Below are 20,609 nucleotides of genomic sequence, written 5' to 3'. Positions count from 1 at the left end.
GTGACCCCACGCTGTCACCTAATGGGTGATGCTGTGCCCTTGCGCAGTTCAAGAGGCCGCTGAAACCTCGACGGACCTTGCGTGATACGGAAAAGGAAGTGTTGGCAAACAGGCAGCAGATGAGCAGTTACTGACAGTACTGGCTTCTACTTACCAGCTGCACATACAACACCACTCTTTTACTTTTCTGCCTTCTCCTGGAAGAGCCATCACAAGGTACCCAGGGATTAGTCCTTCCCAAAAGCGTGAGAAAACCACCCTCTGCCAACTCTTCATCTTGAGCCTCCCAGACTCCCAGTGAGGGCTCTGTCTATTTGGGCGCAGCCTCTGCATGCGGAAACCTCAGGATTTATGTCGATGTTTTAATCCCGGTTTCCCCCGATGCACAACAGGAAAATAAAATTTTAGTTATTGTGAGAGTTCTGGCGGGACGAAAAAGCATTTCTTGATTTATTCCTGCCAAAGCATGTTACACTAGTTACTATAGGCTCCTGGACAGGGTGTTGTGATCACAGAATGGCAGTGTTTGGAAGGGACCTTTGGAGATCATCTAGTCCAACCCCCCCTGCCAAAACAGGGTCACCCAGAGCAAGTTGAACAGGAACGCATCCAGGCGGGTTTTCAGTATCTCCAGAGAAGGGGACTCCACAACCTCTCTGGGCAGCCTGTTCCAGTGCTCTGCCACCCTCAAAGTAATGAGAAATCCCATCTCAACATGAGGAAAAGCTTCATGTTCTACCTTGTGTACCATACAGCGTGGATTTAAGGTGTCCCTCCACCTACAGTGATACACTGAAGGAACCATTGGGAGTCACAGTACCAGCTACACAGGAGCTGCAAGGCCCTTCCGTATTCAACTTTAATTATAATCTTCACATATTAAAGGCATTTTCACAAAAAAAAAAAAAAAAGACTGCAAGTTACATGTTACAACTCTGTTCACTGTATCTGAACCGCTTTCTTCAGCTACTCTGTCTCCGAGCTATTCATCTTTCAGCAGATAAACATTTTACCTGCAGTAATACCCTAAGTACAAATAGGATCCTCTAAGTAAATCCTATGAAAAGTCTGAATGGCACCAAGAAGATCTTATGACACTAAACCTACTCTTGGTGACTCTACGATAAGTTTTAGTAAGACTGCAAAAAGACATCAAGGCAAATTTAGATACCTGCCTGCTTAAAATATCAATCATGTCTACACAGCACAGAGTAGAGTTGCTTTGAAAAAATCTGAGTAATCAGCTACTTAAAATATGTCATTCACTTTATTAAAAACTGTAATGAAGCTGGGGAAGGGGAAGACTGAAATTCCCTCTGAACATTTGAAATTACCTTAAGCGTCATGCAGCACTGTAACGATTTATTTTTTTTTAATGTTTATAAAGTGATTATAAGGAGGGCTGGAGGAATAAGAGACAGCGAAATGAAGGGTAAACAAGTTTGTTGAGCAGCAGCAGAAACTGGGGAAGAAATCGGTTTCTTCATCCTCGGTAGGAGAAAAGGAAGTTAGTGATAGACGAGAAGGTTCTGTTGTTTTCAGTTTCACTGATTGAGGACTGGTAAACAAAGCAAAGTAAACAGCCATGGCATTTCCCATGCGGAACAGGAACTAGGGCTTCGGAGGCTGCCCTGAGTTCTCTGGGTCCCAGCCTCACGCTGAGGGAAAACGCAGCAGAGCGGCCACAATACAGCCCATAACCTGATTTCAGTTTGGTGGGTATGTTCATACTGGTATTTAGAAATACAACTAAAAATTTTTTTGCCTCAGCTAAAACATTTATTAAAATAAAACTCCTCCAGAGTTCGGTTAAAACAACACAAAGAAAAAAAAAGGGGGGGGGGGGGGGGGGGGGGGGGGGGAGAAAAAAAGGATCTATCCCTCAAACTTTGTGGTTGTTTATCCACAAAAACACCATACCAGTAAGATAAACCTTCTGGCTACATCATATCCATCATCTTTATTTCAAATAACTTTTGCTAGATGTAACACCTAATTAGTTTTCAGATTTAATCTACACATAAATCTTAGGACAGTCTGGCAAAAAAGTCTGGGACTTTTCCCCAACCTCTGCCAGGGAGATGGGAGATACCAGTTAAGCACAGACAACGCTGAGATCCCGTTCCTACTGAGAGGCAAACGCAACGCTGCAGTAGCATAGGACCACAAAACAAAAATTAAAAAGTTTGACTATTTCGTTTTAAAAGGATAACACGGGTTAATCAGAACAGAATTCTCCACAGAGGTCATTCATCTTCTTCAAGTAAGAGATCACAGCGAGATGAACCATTTGGCTCATTCTTTGGATACTCTGAAGATGTTTTACAAATATCTGATGTTCACTTAAGATAAGAATTATTAATTTGTTCTGCTGTTGCACAGAAACAATGACTTTAGTAATCAGTCTATTAACAGATGTATCATTAAGACATTCTTTTTACTGGTTTAGAGGAAAATATAAACAGTGAGGTACCTTAATGACACTTACAAACCTACCACCAAGTTTTCAATGCTACTTCTCTCAAAATCAATACTTTTATTTCAGTACTGATGCAAGAGGAAGAGCTACAAGCACATGCCACAAAGACTTTAAGAAGTTTCTATTACAAGACAAACACAAGGTTAATTCTAGTCTAGGCCTTGTGCACAGGCATCAAGCTAAAAAATCCATGTATTTGTTAAGGCTGAAGTCGATGCAGTAAACCTACTAAGGAAGGCCCACTTTTTTTTTTTTTTAACCATTACACTATATTTTTAAATCAAAAAAATAAAATAAAATTTAAAAAAGCAAAAACAAACCAGAAAAACCTGACCATTTGTTACAGATTCTCGTATCTCAGAAGAAAATGACCCGGAATAGGTAAAAAGCATTTCAGAATTCAATACACATAAGAAAGTCTGCTTCATCTAGTCTAAACACTGATGCAATACTTAAGCAACACCTACTCCAAGTTACAAGGGCTACCTCTAGAATAATAGACAAATAAAGCCTTTTATGGATTTCAGTCCTGCTCAATAACCTATTTCATCCCAAACGGATTGCCCTCAGCCTCTGTGAATTTCCTCTCTCTTACAGAATCAAAATCCATAGCAAGTGTCAAATGGAGCTGCAGCCGGCAAACAAGCACCCTGTAAGCCGGGAAAAGCAGAGTAACTGCAGAATCCTTCTAAAGAAGGGCAGGCACCAGCCATCCTCTCTGTTAGAGAGCCAGGGGAACAGCACGTCCCTAGCCAGTGAAGCACTGAGATTTAAACATAGATCCACCCACTGTCTGCACCGGGCTTCTACACAGGCAATTAGGATATTCAGCACTTTAAGGAGGGTTGAAGTTCTCATGTCTGCAGCCGGGACAGACCAGAAGTGACTGGGCTGACTGGTTACCCAGCCATCAACAAAACATCAGAACGCAACTCCTCACAAAAAGATAGCTTTGAGCTACTACAACCAGCAGCTGGTGATAGAAAACTTACTGGTCAAAGCACTTGGTGTACCTCAATTGCCTTCAAATCCTTTCTGACTTACAGATGCAGCCACGGTGGTCAGACAGGAAACCTTCTCATGAGGCGCAACACTTTATAAAATTCACCAACTTTGCATGAAAGTTGAGCAAGTTCAAGTCTGAAATTTTCATGGGTGAAGTTAAACCCAAAGTAACTCAAGAGAGAAAAATGTATCTTGGTAATGAATTTTGGTTCCCTCTTACCTTACCAGTGAAGACACACTTCAGTACACTTAAAATCCCAACTTGGCTTTTCTGATGTTACTATAAACAAAGCCAAATTATCTCCTTGAAAGTGTAAAGCAGTAAAACACGGCATCATGTCTGCAAAGGTATTCCCGAAAGGTCTAGCAACAGGGTAAGAAATTAAGAGGTTGAACATAACAAACGTTGCTTCGGTTACAGCATTTCAGAAGGATTAAGAGTTATCACTCCAGTGGCTTCAAACCTGATGAAAATCCAATAGCTTTTCATCAACTCTTCCCTCTTCAGCAAAATTACAGTTGTCATCTGCCATCACATAAATAAGTCTGAATGTGAGTGAAAATTACCAAGTGTTTCTCCTGTTTTAGAATATTTTCGGAAATTGCTTAATTTAACAGCAAACTCCTTGTTATGACAGCAAGCTCTTGAAAGAATTTACAAAGACCTCAGCCTACATTAAGGATGAGAGGAGAGAGAGAATTTTCAATTCAAAATTTATTTTAATATAATCCACAGTACAGATGACAGCTTCTGTAATGTGTTAGCCACAAGTACAAGCTTTACTGTATTTAGTCTAGAAACTCTGCTTGCTTTTTCTTTTTTTTTTTTTTTAACTCCTTCCCTACCTCACTTTCTTCCTTGGCACAGAAAAAACAAGGGGCATAACTACTGAACGCTATAAAATTACTCACACGTTCTTTATTTGCCAACACCTGCTGTTTTGGAAGAGCACATCAAACCTAAAAATTGACAATTGGGACCAACAGTTCACATTATTGTGATAACATGCTATAAAAACGTAGAAAAATAAAAGCATCAGAGAGTACTTTGTACCTGAGGTACAATAGGCTGTTTAATCCCAGGGTAACATTCAAGCCATCTCAAACACACATTGTTGACAGGTTGCTCTGAAAAATGAGTCAGATGCATGTCCTGGGGGAAGTTCTCTCTCTGATTAAAACACTATCACAAACAGCCATTATTCTTTAGGTGCTATTGAGCCGAGATGGCGTTTCACTGAATCACAGGCTCCAACACAAACAAAGTCACATTTTTTTCAGATAAAGAGGCGGATCTTCATGGAGTTTAAGCAAAGGCCCAAGACAAATGGATTTGCAACCCAACTAACCAGGTTTTACTAAATCAGAAATCCTTGTTGGGAAAGTAGTAAAAGGCTACGATGGTTTTGAGTGGTCCAAATCTATCCTGACGCTGTGGACACAAGCGAAGGCCATAACACAAAGGTACAGCAGCAGCATTTCAGGGCTGATGGAAATACAGTCCAACCACTGTGGCTTCGCTCGAGACGCCACAACCTGTACCCTGACACACAACACACTGTAAAGAGGCAACGGCCTGTATAATTGCTTTCTGGCAATATAACACTTTCGGAGACTAGGAAAGTGGAAGAGTGACAATTTACAAGTCTTACCTAATGAAAAGCACAACTGTGAACAATACAAAAAGAGGATACAGAAGGGGGCGGGGGGAGAAATGTGACGTTTTATTTAGGGAATTGCATTTTAAGCAGCTGATGTACAAAATTGCCAGAATATAATAAGCTATCAAGTTAAAGCACACAGGAGTCACCATTCAGTAAGGGGTAAGGGACTTAAAGCCAACTGAAAAGGATTTTTAAACTATACTGTGGATCACAGGTATTTTAATGCACAAAACTACAGATAATCAAACCAAAACTTAAATTAAGGAAATGAAATAATTATTGAGCTGCTCTAAGTTTTTACTGACTTGTTACGCAACTAATTCCATCAGATTTGAGTACCAATTTTCCCATTGCCTTGCACCTGTTTTCATCCTTCACACCTGTACATTAGATCAGCATTTTATATCTCCCTGCATACATAAATAGTGCTGAAATGAAAAAAAATTAAAAAATAAAAATAAAAATCCTAAGGAAAACTCATGGAAATTTACTTTCCGTGAATACAGAGGCGAAACAACTTCACAGGCTTAGAAAGATGGAGAAGAAATAGGACACAATGAAGTTAGTGCAAAGGGGTCTGCTGAAGTAGAAGTAACTTTCTGAACGTCAAAAACCCCATAAATTGAGAGAAAAGCAGAGGAATTCTCCAAAGCCCACACAACTGAAACCTGTGGAAAAAACCTGATCAGCCCAAAAGGGATACAAATAAGGTGACTCTAAATTAGTTTCATTTTAAAATGTTACAGCTACCTTTTAGGCAGCTCCAAGTTAATCAGTGAGGATATCTTAGCTACTGTATTTATAAATTACTGCCATGGTCTGACTGCCAAATCCAACTGCTACGTGGTCACTTCAGGGAAAGAGAGGTAAATTTTATATTCTTAGGCCTCAAAAACAACTCTCGGTGAAACTGGTACACCATTGCTACTGCAATACCAAACAGCCCCCCGATATATCATTCAGGCCATTAGTATTTTAGTTCAAGCTTCTAAGTTCATATAAATAGAATACCAAACAGGTCCAGGCTTTCACATGGGACTATAGGATTTAGACCGAATTTAATTGAAGGACTTTTCAGATTTGTCTCAAAATGAGCTGCAGACGAGTGTGTTCCCAAACTGTTCTTGTTTCAATTGGGGGGGCGGGGGAATCATTCCAAATAATGAAAGAGAACCGAAATAGTTTTCATGTTACAGTAATTTTGTAACATCTTTGTATTAAAATAAGTTATTCTGAAATCTAAAGCTAAAAGATTCTTTTAATTTTTTTTTTAGTTTTTAATTGGAAATAACTGTTTTGCAATTAATAAGAAATCTATGAACTCAACTGATGAAAGCTGCATGACAGATTAAAGGTAGGCATAAATAGGTTGAGGAGGGGAAGCTCATACAAAATACTGCAGAGAAGTTGTTTTAATTTAAAAAGGAATCAGAAATTGCCAAGAAAGGCAGCTCAGTCAAATAAACAAAGCCCAAATCATATCACTATTAAATAACAATTCTGCAACAGCAGGAATGTTTAAGACATACCAAGTAAATGTTGTGTCCTCCCATCCACCTGCTCGCCCAAAACCACCTCACATTCAAGCGTATTCCCATTAATTCTAATTCAATTATCTCTTCCACAAGCTTCCCATATCAGGCCATTTCTGTGGGTAGGATGCAAGGGAGATATTTGTTGAGTTTTCCTAATCACAGTAATGACTTGTTCTAACACCAGTTAAAATTGCTCCAAGAAAAAAAAAAAATCCACTGCCATAGCAATAAATACTGTTTCAAAACCAATTACTACAGATCCGTAGTTGAAAATGTTAAGAAGGATTTTTTTTGGACAAGTTTATTCAAGCAAGTAGTACATTAAGAGAGCATAAAGGAAAATGTAGGAGGACATCATTCAGACATCCTGTCCTGGATTTACAGAGCTTGTCGAACACGTCATTGCCCTTTGCTTTCAGCTCCGCTGGAGGTTTCTGCTCTGGGCTGTGCTGGGAAACAGGCTCACGTGAGTGCACTGCAATCCCTGACAAAAAAACCCAGAACTGCTGAATTACCTCATGCCACCATCACCGGCTGTTTAAGGAAACTGGGACTGGAGAGAACTCACAGGAACACACGCTTGCAAAGTTTATGTTTGTCAGCATCCTTGGCATAGCTGTAGCAGGTTGACCCTATCTGGCTGCCAGATGCCCACTGAGCTGCTCTCACTCGCCCTGAACAGGGCAGGGGGAGAAAACAGGATAATAAAGCTCACGGGTCAAGATAGACATGAAGATCACTTACCAATTACCCTCACCAGCAAAACAGACTTGGCTAGGGGAAAAATTATTTATTGGCAAGGAAAAATAAGAGTAGGATGGTGAGAAACAAAGCCTTCTTCCCAAAGTCAACTTCACTCCTTTGGTCCCAGTTCTTCTATCTCCTCCCCACCCTGAGTGGAGCAGGGGGACAAGAAATGGGGTCTGCAGTCAGCCCATAATACTTTGTCTTTGCTGTTCTTTCCTCCTCATGCTCTTCCCCTGCTCTAGCATGGGGTCCCTCCCACAGAATACAGCCCTTCACAAACTGTTCCAGCATGGAACTGTTCCTTCCCACAAGCTGCCGTTCCTGCCAGAAAACCTGCTCCTGTGTGGGCTCCTCTTCAGGGGCCACAGCCCCTGCCAGAAGCCTGCTCCAGCATGGGCTCTCCACAGGCTGCAGCTTCCTTCAGGGAAGATATCCACCTGCTCCAGTGTGGGATCCTCCACAGGCTGCACATGGATATCTGCTCCACCGTGGTCCTCCATGGGCTGCAGGAGGACAACCCATTTATTATGGTCTTCTCCATGGACTGCTCTGGCATTTGGAGCATCTTCTTCCCCTCCTTCTTCACTGACCTTGGTGTCTGCAGAGTTGATTCCCACACGCTTTTCTCCCTCTCCTCTCTCACAACTGCTGCACTGTAGGGGTTTTTTTTATCCTTTCTTAAATATCTTATCACAGAGGTGTCACCAGCTGCACTGATGGGCTCAGCTTTAGGCAATGGTGAGTACATTTTGGAGTTAGAACCAGCCATGTCCAACACAGAGGGCAGTCCCTGGCTTCCTCTCAAACAGGCCACCTCTGCAGCCCCTGCTACCAAAACCTTGCCAGGTAAGCCAATAGAGTGGGCAACTAGGAACTTTCCCATGAATTTAGCACTTAACCTTGAGAGGCAGAGCATATGCAAATACAAGTCATAAATGTCAATCTTCAATACATTAATGAACAATCTCTTGACCCCTTTCTGCCTCTGAAATATCAACCCTACTAGAACTTCCACTTATTCCAAAAAAAATCTCAGTAAGATATTCTGTGCAATGTCAAGATCATAAAACTGGGGTAAAACACTACTGATATTCCATGCAATTCTATAAAGAGCATTTTAGTTTAGATTGGAAGAATGCTTTTGGAGGAAATCTCCAGATCATCTCTACTGTTCTTCAGTTTGCGCTGGGAAGCAACATGGAAGGATGCAAAACAAAGTTCCCTCCAGGTTTATCTCCAATATCATAGAATCATAGAATGGTTAGAGTTGGAAGGGACCTTAAAGATCATCGAGTTCCAACCCCCCTGCCATGGGCAGGGACACCTGCCACCAGACCAGGTTGCTCAAAGCCCCATCCAGCCTGGCCTTCAACACTTCCAGGGATGGGGCATCCACAACTTCCCTGGGCAACCTGGGCCAGTGCTTCACCACCCTCACAGTAAAGAATTTCCTCCTAATATCTAATCTAAATCTCCCCTCTTCCAGTTTAAAACCACTACCCCTTGTCCTGTCACTACATTTCCTGACAAAGAGTCCCTCTCCGGCTCTCCTGTAGGCTCCCTTCAGATGTTCTCCTAAGTTATGTTCTGCCGTGTAAAGAATAAAGCCAAGGTTTGATCCAGCCTGAAAAAACGCCTGAAACACAGAAGGATGTTGGACCCTCAGTTCTCCTTTCTAGATCTATCACTACGTTGCCACGCTACCTGCTAACAGGGACAGTCTATAGCTGCTGTGACATTAAACACACCCACACAGGCCCCAGCACAACCAGCATCTTTTGGTTTGCCTAAGCATATTTGCTCATTTTTCCCTTTAGAGCTTATCTGAACTATTTATAGAAAGGCTTTACATTCTTATTAGTTACCAGACAATGATTTTTAATACATGTTCCATCACTACAAATAGTCTTCTGTGAAGCTTTCTACATTATGTAAAATAGGCAATTAACACTGCACAGTTTAGAAGGTCATTCCAACGCCTATAAACTAAATAGTAATGGGAGTTGGAGTCTGTGTAGCGTTTTTCTTTATTTTTCATCTATAGATTTGGCAAGCTCCAAACTAGCATTCATCCCACATATTTTAAAACCTAACTAGGGTACTAATTCATAGCAGAGAATTGACAAAAACATTTTTTATTGATCTACGTATCTTTGATTTGTGTAACGCGTGCTCTACACACCAGCCTGCAAACATAACATTTTCTGTTAGTGAGCGATGAGACATGGTGGCTCCAGGACTCGATGCAGCTGCAGCATAGATGAGGAAATTTTTCAAAACATTTTAAAGTCTTTTCAATGTACAGCTGTTGTCAGAAAAAGGGAAGGATTAGTCAGGGTTATTTTTCTTTTTAGAAGGAAAAAAATTAGGACACAGAGCAATGGTGCAGCCATTTATCCATCACACAGCAAAGTGCAACCCCTGAAATCAGCAGTGTATCAGTGGGGAGTCCTGGAAGCATCCCAAAACCACCCAACACTTGAAAATGATGAATTGTTCCATTAATCCAAACAATATGACTTTAAATGAAACAGAAAAATATTTCTCTATGAAAGATCACAGCATATTCACGTTACCAAAGTCCCTTCATTACCACAAACAGCATTTCCTTTTCTATCAGAAAGAGGAAATCTCGGATCGAGGCAACTTCTCACATTCCAGCTGAGACCTGTGAACTGCACTGTAACTACTTCCTTCAGACTATTGCTATTCCCACTCAAAAATTAGGTTTCATAAGAAAAGCTACACTTACATTCTAACTGTGACAGGAATTCAGGAACCAAAATTATTAATGTTAAAATTCTGAAGGATATATTTCCAAACACAAACCTGAAATTTAGCCTTACCCTGTGGAAAATATTCCTGACAAAACTGTCCTCAAACCAGGACAGAAATAAAAAATGGCATGGAAGAGAGTACCCTTCAGTCAAAATATTTTTGGGGAAAATATAGCACAAAGTGTAGACTGGCAGACATGGCAAAAGTTGCCTATTCACACTCAGCTCCGTCCCCCCAACCACTTACATAGTAATCTTGCCTTGTACATTAGATAAATCTCAAAACAAAAATATGACTACTAAAAACAAGGAATAGAAAAAACAAACGCTTTCCCCTTCAATTTCCAGGGAATAAAAATATTTGTCAGTCAATAAATGCAGAAAGTTTTGTCCAACCTGATTAAACCACAGCTTATAGGCCTCTTCCACTTGCTTCTGGAGAAATAATGGACAGAAAGATGACATTTTGAACACCTCACATTCAGATATAACTGGTGCCTGCACTGGTGGAAGGAGAGGAAGGTGCAGACATCACTTATACCACTATGGCATTAATGTTGAGAAAAAAAAAAAATATTGATTTTTATATTCTTAAGTAGAAATGGAGAATTAAAACAGAGGGAAGCAAAGAGATTTCTTTTCCTATCATCTCACTTATATTTCATTAATACCTGCATTAGACTACTACCACATGAACGCCACCTGCTAATGTGCCATAGGACCAGGGCATCTGTACTGTGATAATGTGTCATTTTGAAAACACAACAGCGCCATACAAAGAACGGTTATGTTTAAAATAAATCAATAAATAAAAACCAAAAAAAAACCAGACCAATCACATACACACAGCGGGAAGGGATGGAGAAAAATCAACTACTGCACACACCTTTCATTCCCCAAGGACAAGTGGTTTCATCTGTGCAGATAAACTTTGTACCTGGCGTAAAAGCTACGAAACCTCCATAGTCTTCAGAACACCCTGAAACTAAGGCACAATTAAGTCCTATATGACTCTCCAAACAACTCTTGTAGATTTATTGCTCAAATTGCAAATTCCATGTTAAGCATGCACTCAAGCTATTTCCAAGTGGCAGTAGAACACACCTGCAATCCAGCAGCGGTTCTGCAGTGATAGCTGGCAAACACGAGTATCAAAAGAAGGCTACAAGCTGAATATCAATGAGCTTCTCCATATGGCCAGAATGTGCTCCCAAGAGCTGCGGTCAGTGAGCCCGGATTCATTTCACAAAGCCCACGTGCGCACACAGAGCCCTCAGAGCTGGCAGGGTCCAAGATTTATATCACACTCATCATCACAGCCTGCAGGGAAGTTAAGTGACCATAACTAACAACCATGACACCCAATACGGATGTCGTGCTCTTCTCCTGGAGAGGAGCGTGTGCAATCAAATATCTCCATATCTATTTTCTTTTATTTGAGTATGTTGCCATGTAATAATGCTACAGAAGACAACAGTAGGAAAAAGGAACCTACATCACCTGGGACATGATGCAGAAGGTAGAAAGGGTTTGTTCCTCAAGGAAATCATTCCCACCAAGGACCTGCCCCCTCCAGGTACAGCTAAAAAATGTTTCGTTGGCTGCTTTATTAGCAAGGAGACATCAGCAGTCTTGAGCATCTGTGTACTTATTTTCTCATTTCCACCAAGAATTTAATTAACTGACATTAATTAAGTTTTCTGTTTGATCTGGAAATTCAGTTCAAATTAACATTTTTATGGATAGTTTAATACTAATGCTGAGAGAACATTTTTTTTTTTTAGAAGCAGCTGCTTGGACTTGCAACAAGAAGGACAAAACAGGGGAACCTATTTCACTGAGAAACCAATATTTTTATTTGCTGTTAGACATGACTAACTAAAAAAATTTGAGACGTTATCTGATTTGAGAAGCCTGGATGTTTTGCTTACAAGCTATACTGAAAGACTTAAAAGCTCAACAGGACATAAAAATACTTTGGAGAAGCGAGATAAGATGTCCAGGAAAGTTGTGAATTGTCGATATGCACCACTATCTAAGCCACCCAAATGCTCTAATTATCTGTTGTAGAAAATGTCCAGCTGAGACCCTGTCACTTGGAAATATTCACCACATGTTAAGATATTAAAAACAAACAGGCGAACTTATTAGCATCTCTCTCTGCACTGTTGCTTATTCCCATCCACTGCAATTTAACAAAGTTGTCAGCTTCTTAAGCTGTAAGTGTATTAAATAAATTCTGTGCAAGCTTCCCAACCGAACATTCATATTTAACATTAGATTCCACATTTCCTAAGTATGAGGATAAAATACTGAAAGCTCAACAATTTAAGGCCAAAAAAAATAAATTAGATGATCGCTCACTGCTGTAAGAGCGCACATCCCAACAGCACAAGTTGTTCTTCAAGAAAAAAAAAAAAAAAACCAAAATGCTTTGTAGTGTCAAATAATGCCAACATTACACTTTGAGAGTCCACAAAACCAAAAAAGTTGTATATACTTGAAAATAACATAAGCACAATTGCCATGATCTCACCAAAATCAAGAAAAATACATTCACCCGAACTATGAAAATGCAAGACAGAGAATGAGGCTTGTTTTTCTAGATCCCTCATGCAGAGGGGATCTCAGCCTTTTCTCAAGCCTCCAAATCCAAAACTAAAACGTCTGGGCTTAGTTGTAAAATTCACATCACAATAAAAGTTTAAGAGCAGCTACTGAAGGACAGGTACTGGACACAAATACCTTCTTCCATGTCAGATCAAGGCTCAAGATCTTGTCTGTATTCCAAACATATCGGACAGATGCTTCAGGCAGAACAGAATCCTTGTCTTGGCTGCAGTATCACTGAAACCAGAAATCCAAATACATTCATCCTACCAGCTCAAGCTCAAAACTATGTAACCCATTAACCTTCTGAAACATTAAGCAAATACTTGACTGAATCCGTAACTCCCTCAACACAGCTGCCCTCTTCTTTCAAGAAACCCAATAAAGCCACCTTGTTTTCACTTGTCTTTGCATCCAGCTGCCAGGTTCCCTCCACTGCAGTGAAATCACCAGGGGGAGTCTGTGCAAGCGTTGCTGCTCCAGGTCAGCAATGCTCCCATGCTTTACACAAACAAAGTTAAGTTCAGTGGGATTTAATAGCACATGTCCGCATAATGCAACGGGTAAAGATTAAATTGATCCTAAATACCACAAGCTTTTTAAAAAAGAGATTTAATACAAGGCTTCGTTTCCCTTGTTTCTTACTCAGGTGGTAGCTAGGACCAAACCACAGAATTTGAATTGTAAAAAGCTCTGAAGGCCACCCAGGGGCATCCCACCACCGGTGGGATTTAAAACCACAAGATGGCCTATGACCAGAAGAGGATAAACAGCAACTTACAACCATGTATCACCACACAGTCTTTCTAGCTTGCCTGTTGCTTGCTTCCATTTTTTAATATTTCGCATCAATAAAAACTTAAACCAAAGTTATATTTGAGTTTTTTTGACATTAGCTAAAGAAGAGAGGCTCATTAGACTCCTGCAAAGTAAGTGAAACTAGTTCAGTGTTTGCAGCTCGCTACTATTTTCCATTTGACTATCCATGGATGGATTGAAAGCAACCAGAGCGGTCAGCTCCTTTGACTGTAGTTACAAGCAGACAAACTTTATTCAGTTTTTAAATCACTACTGAAGATTGAAGAGCGGCCAGTGCAGGCAGAGAAGCAGGTTTCTGCACTTCACTGCAAACAGAGACTAGAATCAAGCTGAAGAAAGATGATGACGTTGCCTGTCTGGGGAAATTGCAGAGGTTTGGGTGCTTTTATTCCTTGTGTCTTAAAACTACAGAAAAACTGTTTTTCTTCCTGGACATCAAAAATTGTGGACCTTCACCCTCTTCAAACCACCTTCACCCATCTTTCAGGGCAACAAAGTAAGACAAGAGGGCACAGCCATGCAGCCTGCACAAACAGCAGTGTCACAAACTAGCGTCTGAAGCCATAAATAATTATTTGTAATACAAGTGGTTCTAAAGCTTTCTAATGATAGTGCCAAACATCTTGTCATAAGCACTAAACTACAACAAGTAATAACGCTTTTTTAAAGCCTTTCTAGAATGTTTTCAAATGTGCCGTTTTCTACAGGACAAGAATAATGAACTCTGTAGCTACGTACAAACACACAAACCCCTAAAGAAACAAAAGGTTTTTTTCCTTGGAGTTTAATTGTTTGTTGCATTTATAAAAAAATAAAAAAATAAAGCAAAGCACACAGCAAGTCAGATCAGCTTCACTGATGCCAAAACAGCTGTGCTGATTTATACCAAACTGAATTTCTGTCCCATCCAGCAGAAACATCACTGTGAACTCTTGTGTTTTTCCCCAGTACTTGACTGCACCGTTCCTTACTCCTCATTCTTTTTCAAACCTATTTTTTCACAGGACTATTTTATGTTAAGCTGCCACATTTCCCATACGCTACAAATAAGAAACCTGAAGTTGCATTTCAGGATTATTGAGAATATTACAGTTGACAATTCATGGGGTTTGGGTTCCACCTCCACACTCCCAAAAAAACCCAACACATATTGGAATTACAAATCATGGTATGAAGCTGGATATCAGTTGTCTTTATTGTGCTTTCTTTCTTGTAAGATAGCTCATTTCAGTTGACTAGCATTATTGCATAAAGAAAGAACAAGTACTTCATGTAGTTCCTCTATAGCTGAAACAAATACAAGCTGTCTCTATTAATTTTGTTAAGCTGGAGATCAATTCCCAAGATACAACATCTAAGTACTTTGTTAAACAATGCTACCTACCTAATAATCAAAGACCAAATAAACAGACATTAAAATAAGTCATTAACAGCTACATATGGCTAAGCAACACTGCAACCTTTCTTAATCACTGCATCTGGCATCACACCAATGAGAATGAACTATTTTAAGCATTTTTTTAATAAAGTAAAAAGGCAATAAATTGTCAGGATAAGAAATGCCATAAAAAAGCCATAACGTATGTTATTACTATGTGGGTGGTGAGACGCTGACCCAGGTGCCCAGAGAAGCTGTGGGTGCCCCATCCCTGGAGGTGTTCAAGGCCAGGCTGGATGGGGCTTTGGGCAACCTGGTCTAGTGGGAGGTGTCCCTGCCCATGGCAGGGGGGGGGTGGAACTAGATGATCTTTCCAACCCAAACCATTCTATGATTCTGTGATTTTATGTATATCCCATGAAACTTATTACTCTTCAAAGTGAGAGATAGCAAATGCCAGCCACAGAAATAGAGTGTTTTAGGTAAAAATCCTCTGAGTCACTCTGGCTAAGTCCAGCTGTTCAATGATCCAGCTGCATTATTACATGCTCATGTTTGTACCATCCTGAGGTGGAACTCCTCACACTCCTGCAGCAGCAGGTCTCAGCGACGCTTCACGCTACCATCAGCCGGCACCACCGCTGAAAGGAAGGCCACCCCCACAGATTTACTCACTTCCCGCTGCTGTCTCCTCCTTTGGGCTGGCAAGCACATCTGTGAACCTGCATCCGCAACTGGATCGGTTGAACTGATCAAGTTTTAAACTAACTCAACAAGAAAGAAAAGTATAGTTCAATTCAGACCAGCTTCTCAATTCAAATCACTATTTGGCTATATGGAGGCTTGTGAGGCTCTACAGGGATTTGAACTGAGATGAGGAGACAAGACAACCAGCATCCGAGCTTCTGCTGTTTCACTAGTTACCTTGAGGGATCAACATTTGATTATACCTTTCCTCTACTATCACCAAAGGTAACGAGAGAATACCACGGCTACTCAATGTGGTACCTTTATTTTATTTTCTCTGTCTTGCAACTAATCAACTTAGTCCGTTCCAAAAGAAATAAAGCAAAAAAAAGACCGCAGATTTCTTGCCAAGTCTAAGCCTGGAATATACGGTTCTACCACGGCACCATCTGCAAGTGAATTCAGGCGGTAACTTCCGAAGTGCGAGCTGTTACTGGCACATTTAAACATGATTATCCTCGTCTGGCGCAACATTTACATACCTCGTGAGCCCACATTTCCAGAATGAAAAATATCTTTGAAACTCAAGATATCCATAAGCTTTGTCTGAAACCTCAAAGGCTGAGATAAGATATACCACCTAAAGAAATACAGGGGATTCCTGATGAGCATTATCTGGGGCTTACAGCCCAAATACTGCAGTCACCAAACACGTCTCCTTCTTGCAACCAGTAAAAAACTCAAACTATTAAGTTTTCTCTGAGATATCTTATCTCTTAACACAAAAACACTACGTGCCTTTTTAACTCTATGATTTCGATTTAGTTGTCCCATCTGTTAGAAATATTTTAATACAACGTCTCTTTTTATATCCTAACATCAAGGGGATGTTGCCAATTAAGTTCTGCTGTGGCCATCTGTAAGAGGAAAGAGCGGATAAAGAAGTAAACATGAATATTTCTTTGTTAATTTTAAACAACTCGGATTTCAACCAGAATTTTGCTGATGGAAAAAAGAAAATAATTAATAGGCTTATACTCTACATAGATTTCTCTAGAAGTAACATTTGAATTATTTTTTTAAAATTCAGAAAGGTTTCAGATCTTGTGAAATGTTTGACTTTGAGTTAGAACACTTATCAAGAGAATTTTATACTTGCGTGATTTAGGACTTTCAATCTCATAAATTGCTTAAGAAATTCAAGTCCTATGAAATAAAGTAATGGCAACCTCTTCAAAATTTCTTTACAGCTTCATGTTCACCTTCAAACTCACAGAGCATGTAATATGTTACCCCTTTGACAATAAGTGGACTAGAGACGATTTTTTTCCTTTAACTGACCTGATGTTATCTAAATATGGTAAGGGTCTGGCTTTTCCCAAAACTGAAAAACAAGAAAAAGCAAACAAGAAAAACTCTACACACTCAGCTCTCACTGCAATTGGAAGACTATGGAATACAATTACAGAGTAGGTTTTTTCTTGAAAAAAAAAAAAAAAAAAAGATTAAAAGATTCAAGTCTTAAGAAGCACAAGACTGGAAAAAAAAAAAGGGATGGAAACGTGAGACATTGTAAACCAAAACTTACTGTTTAGCTCACTGCATGTATCACTAAGCAAGAACCTAAGAGGCCTACTGAAAGTTTTTCTGATGTCAGCCTCAACAGTCAAAGACTAAATACAAAACCATAACCATAGGACCTGCAACTGGGAGACAAGGTGGATACTCGTACTCACGTTGCTTATTTGCAGGATTTAGTCTTATATTTGTAAACCGCCTATTTATCACACTCTTATGGCACAGTAAATGAAATTTAACTAGTGGCATGGGTCACAGCCACAATGAAAACAAACTCTGGCCTGTAAAAAAACAATTAGGCTCAGCCACCTTGGCAGGCTGTTCAATTAGCTCGTTAAATCCACATCTCAACCCATGAAATGTTAATAATGGGTTTCTTTTAAACAACATTCTGCAGGAATTTCTTCTGCAAGGATTGAATTTTTTCCTCCATAGTAGCTATGTTTACCATAGATCTTATAAAAAGCTTCTCTTGTTGAACCACAGATGCAAAAAGACACTCTCTTGGCAAGTAACTGGGTTTCTAGGTCTCAGCCTGAAAATAAATGTTGGGAAAATTGGAGGCCAGAGAAGTCCTTTCCCCCATGACCTTGTCTACTATTTATAAAAATAGTTATACGGTTAGGACATTCATTCAATTGTGAGTAAAAGTTTTAAACTAGGTACAATACATGAAATACGCAATTTCATACATTATACTACTTCGTAACATTTGTCTCCTGAGTGCAAGTTAGGCCCCTTCCAAAGGCTACACTTTTCCTCCGCTCCTCACGTGCGGTGACCCTTCTGCAACTATCAGCTCAGGCATTTTCAATTTCAGTTTCTTGAGTTTCTATTTTTCACGACAAGGGGACAGAGTTTTTACAGAAAATTTCCACACAAGTCAAAAACAATGAATTTCAGACTTCCATCCAACAAACTATATTCCAATGATAAACACTTTTTTTTTTTTTAAGAGGAAGAAGAGGATGCGGGATTAAGAACCTTTAGCATTTACCAACACCAACTTGTAAGCACATTGGTAAACACTTCACACACCATCCCTCGTCTCTCAATGAATTCACCTCACATTCACACTGGGCCTCCTAGCAACTCTTCTTCCTTTAGAAATACATTTTTCCATTTACTGAGAACAATAATGAGAATGAGTCATTTCTGTAGAATACAGTCCTTCACACACACCAGATGCCTAATGCTGCATGCTGTGAAAAAAAAAAAAAAAAAAACACAAACACGCACACACCCCCCAACCTAAATACAGCAATTTGAGTAGGCATTATCACAGAAGTCTGTCAGCATTTTGCATCTTTTGTAAATGTTTTCTCCAGAATGTTTGAAATTTTTTTTTCATGTTAAGATTTTAATATTGCTTGTAAAAATGTATTACCAAGATTTGTAAGAGCTAACATCTAATTAGCTCAGTTACTAGCAGCTTGAGAATACCGCCCAAACAATGACCCAAAATTACTGTCTTTTAACAAGGGAGTAAAATAAACGGAGAGAAAAAAAAACCTCCAAGCTTTAGAATGGAGAAAATGAGCATTTCCTTATGTTTTTCAAGGCTTTCCCTTCCAATTCCATTCAATCTGTTCCAATAAACAATTTTTTTTAAATATTTTTAGTGTTTTCTTTTTAAACCAGTTCTTACACTAACTCTACAAAAATCAAGCTCCACGCAGAACAGACAAGTACAACTCCTGGCCCCGTCGTTCTTTTCCGTAACTAGTGGAGCATTAAGTGCACAAATCAAAAAATGAACAGTGAACAGAGAGCTGAAATCAAGTAATTCAATCTGATGAAATTATAAAACTGTTGGGTGGGATGTTCAACCAATGACTGCAAAATCTAAAGTAGTAATTAGGAAGCTTGATTTTATGAAATCCATGCCTTCTCTTTTTTTCCAGAATAAGAGGACAACAGCAGAGCCCAGTTCCACCTTTCATCATTTTGTTTTCTTACAGAGGTGTTCAATTAACTAAGTCATTAGAATTACAGTAGCATGATGTTATTAGGTAAGTGACTTAAAATAAAGGTACTTGCCTGTAGCCGCACATTACGTGTAAGGGCAGAACAGAACAATGACATAGTAACAGGCAGACACAGATGCTGTAGATTCTAAATTATTCATGACCTACTCACTATAAAATAAAAGTTGTCCTAGAAAACTAATTCTAGTAAGAAAGGAATGCAATTTTTAAGACATCTCTATAAATTATTTAGTTCCTCTGCAAACCATATATCCAGGAACCGCCAATAATTATGATGTAAAAGTAAAGATTTTTAAAAAGTGTTTAATCAGTTCCTAATTGGATAAGTATGCCAGATACCACAAAGGATGGCACTACTTTAGCGAAGAAAAAAACAACAAACATTCAACACCCCTAAGAGAACAAGAAAAGCATTTAGCATCAATTAATTTCAAACAATAATTGAGAAATTCAAGTAATGTTTTGTACATTTGCAAGAGCCATTTCAGATTTTGAAGTTAGTTGTAATCTAGAAATAATCTCATTGTGCAACCTAAACAGCAGTGCAGCTGTGTACTTCCAGTCTCTCTCATCTCCATAAGCACTAAAGAAGCCTATTTTTGCTCTTATGCTTATTTAGAATATTAAGACTCTAAAAACTATTCTGATGGGATTCCACAGAATATAGTTGCTATTTTCACAGCCTGAGCTATCTGGACAAGAAAAACACTTTTACCACAGAAAAGATCTTTAGTACAACAGTAGCAGTTACAAATGCTGACATAAACTCCATCCTCAGCATAATAAACGTCACTGGGATTCTCTTTGGGAAAGCTGCAGTTGCAAAACGATAATAATCAGGCTTAATATAGTTCAGAGCCAAATTATGGCAGCTGTACATGCCACAACAAAGAACATTTTTAAGCATCAAGTACACAATTTAACTACAACCAAACTCCAAAATATTTCTGATTTACGGTAAATTCCTCGGCACACTAAATACATCCCAGTGCTGCTCTTACCTTTCTTAGCAGCATCTGTTCTCCGTCTTGCTGGCGACACCAGATCCTTTACAATCTGTAGCACTTGAATCATTGCTCGTTAGCAAGATCAAAGAGACTAGATGCTCCTCTAAAATTCCAACAGGTTTCATTACTGCATGTTATTAAACAGCTGCCTTCGGTAGGCTCAAGCAAAACTGATGCAGGAGCAACTCATCTACCTTCACAGAAAGATTTCTGCCTGACGACTCTATAGGCTGGGGTGATGGATTTGAAGTGACTTCAGCACGAGGAGACAAAAAGCTGCAAGCAGTCCTAAATGTATTTCTACAGAACATTGTAAAATTATTTACTGCAGAGAA

The 20,609-nt window shown here is 39.5% G+C and overlaps 1 protein-coding gene across 1 annotated transcript in view; it reads right to left on the bottom strand.

Annotated features, from left to right (window-relative positions):
- The window catches only part of USP6NL (USP6 N-terminal like), a 95,574-nt gene extending 75,233 nt beyond the window's left edge, over positions 1 to 20,341 (bottom strand). Inside the window, exon 1 of the mRNA XM_074168305.1 lies at positions 20,269 to 20,341. Within this exon, the coding sequence (XP_074024406.1) occupies positions 20,269 to 20,341 (73 nt within the window). The remainder of the gene's footprint in view (positions 1 to 20,268) is intronic.
- Positions 20,342 to 20,609: the final 268 nt, after the last annotated feature.

This window comes from Numenius arquata, chromosome 2 (assembly GCF_964106895.1).
Source record: "Numenius arquata chromosome 2, bNumArq3.hap1.1, whole genome shotgun sequence".
NCBI classification, from domain to species: Eukaryota; Metazoa; Chordata; class Aves; order Charadriiformes; family Scolopacidae; genus Numenius; species Numenius arquata.
The sequence above is the reverse complement of the archived record's forward strand: the minus strand, read 5'-3'. Positions and strand labels throughout refer to the sequence as shown.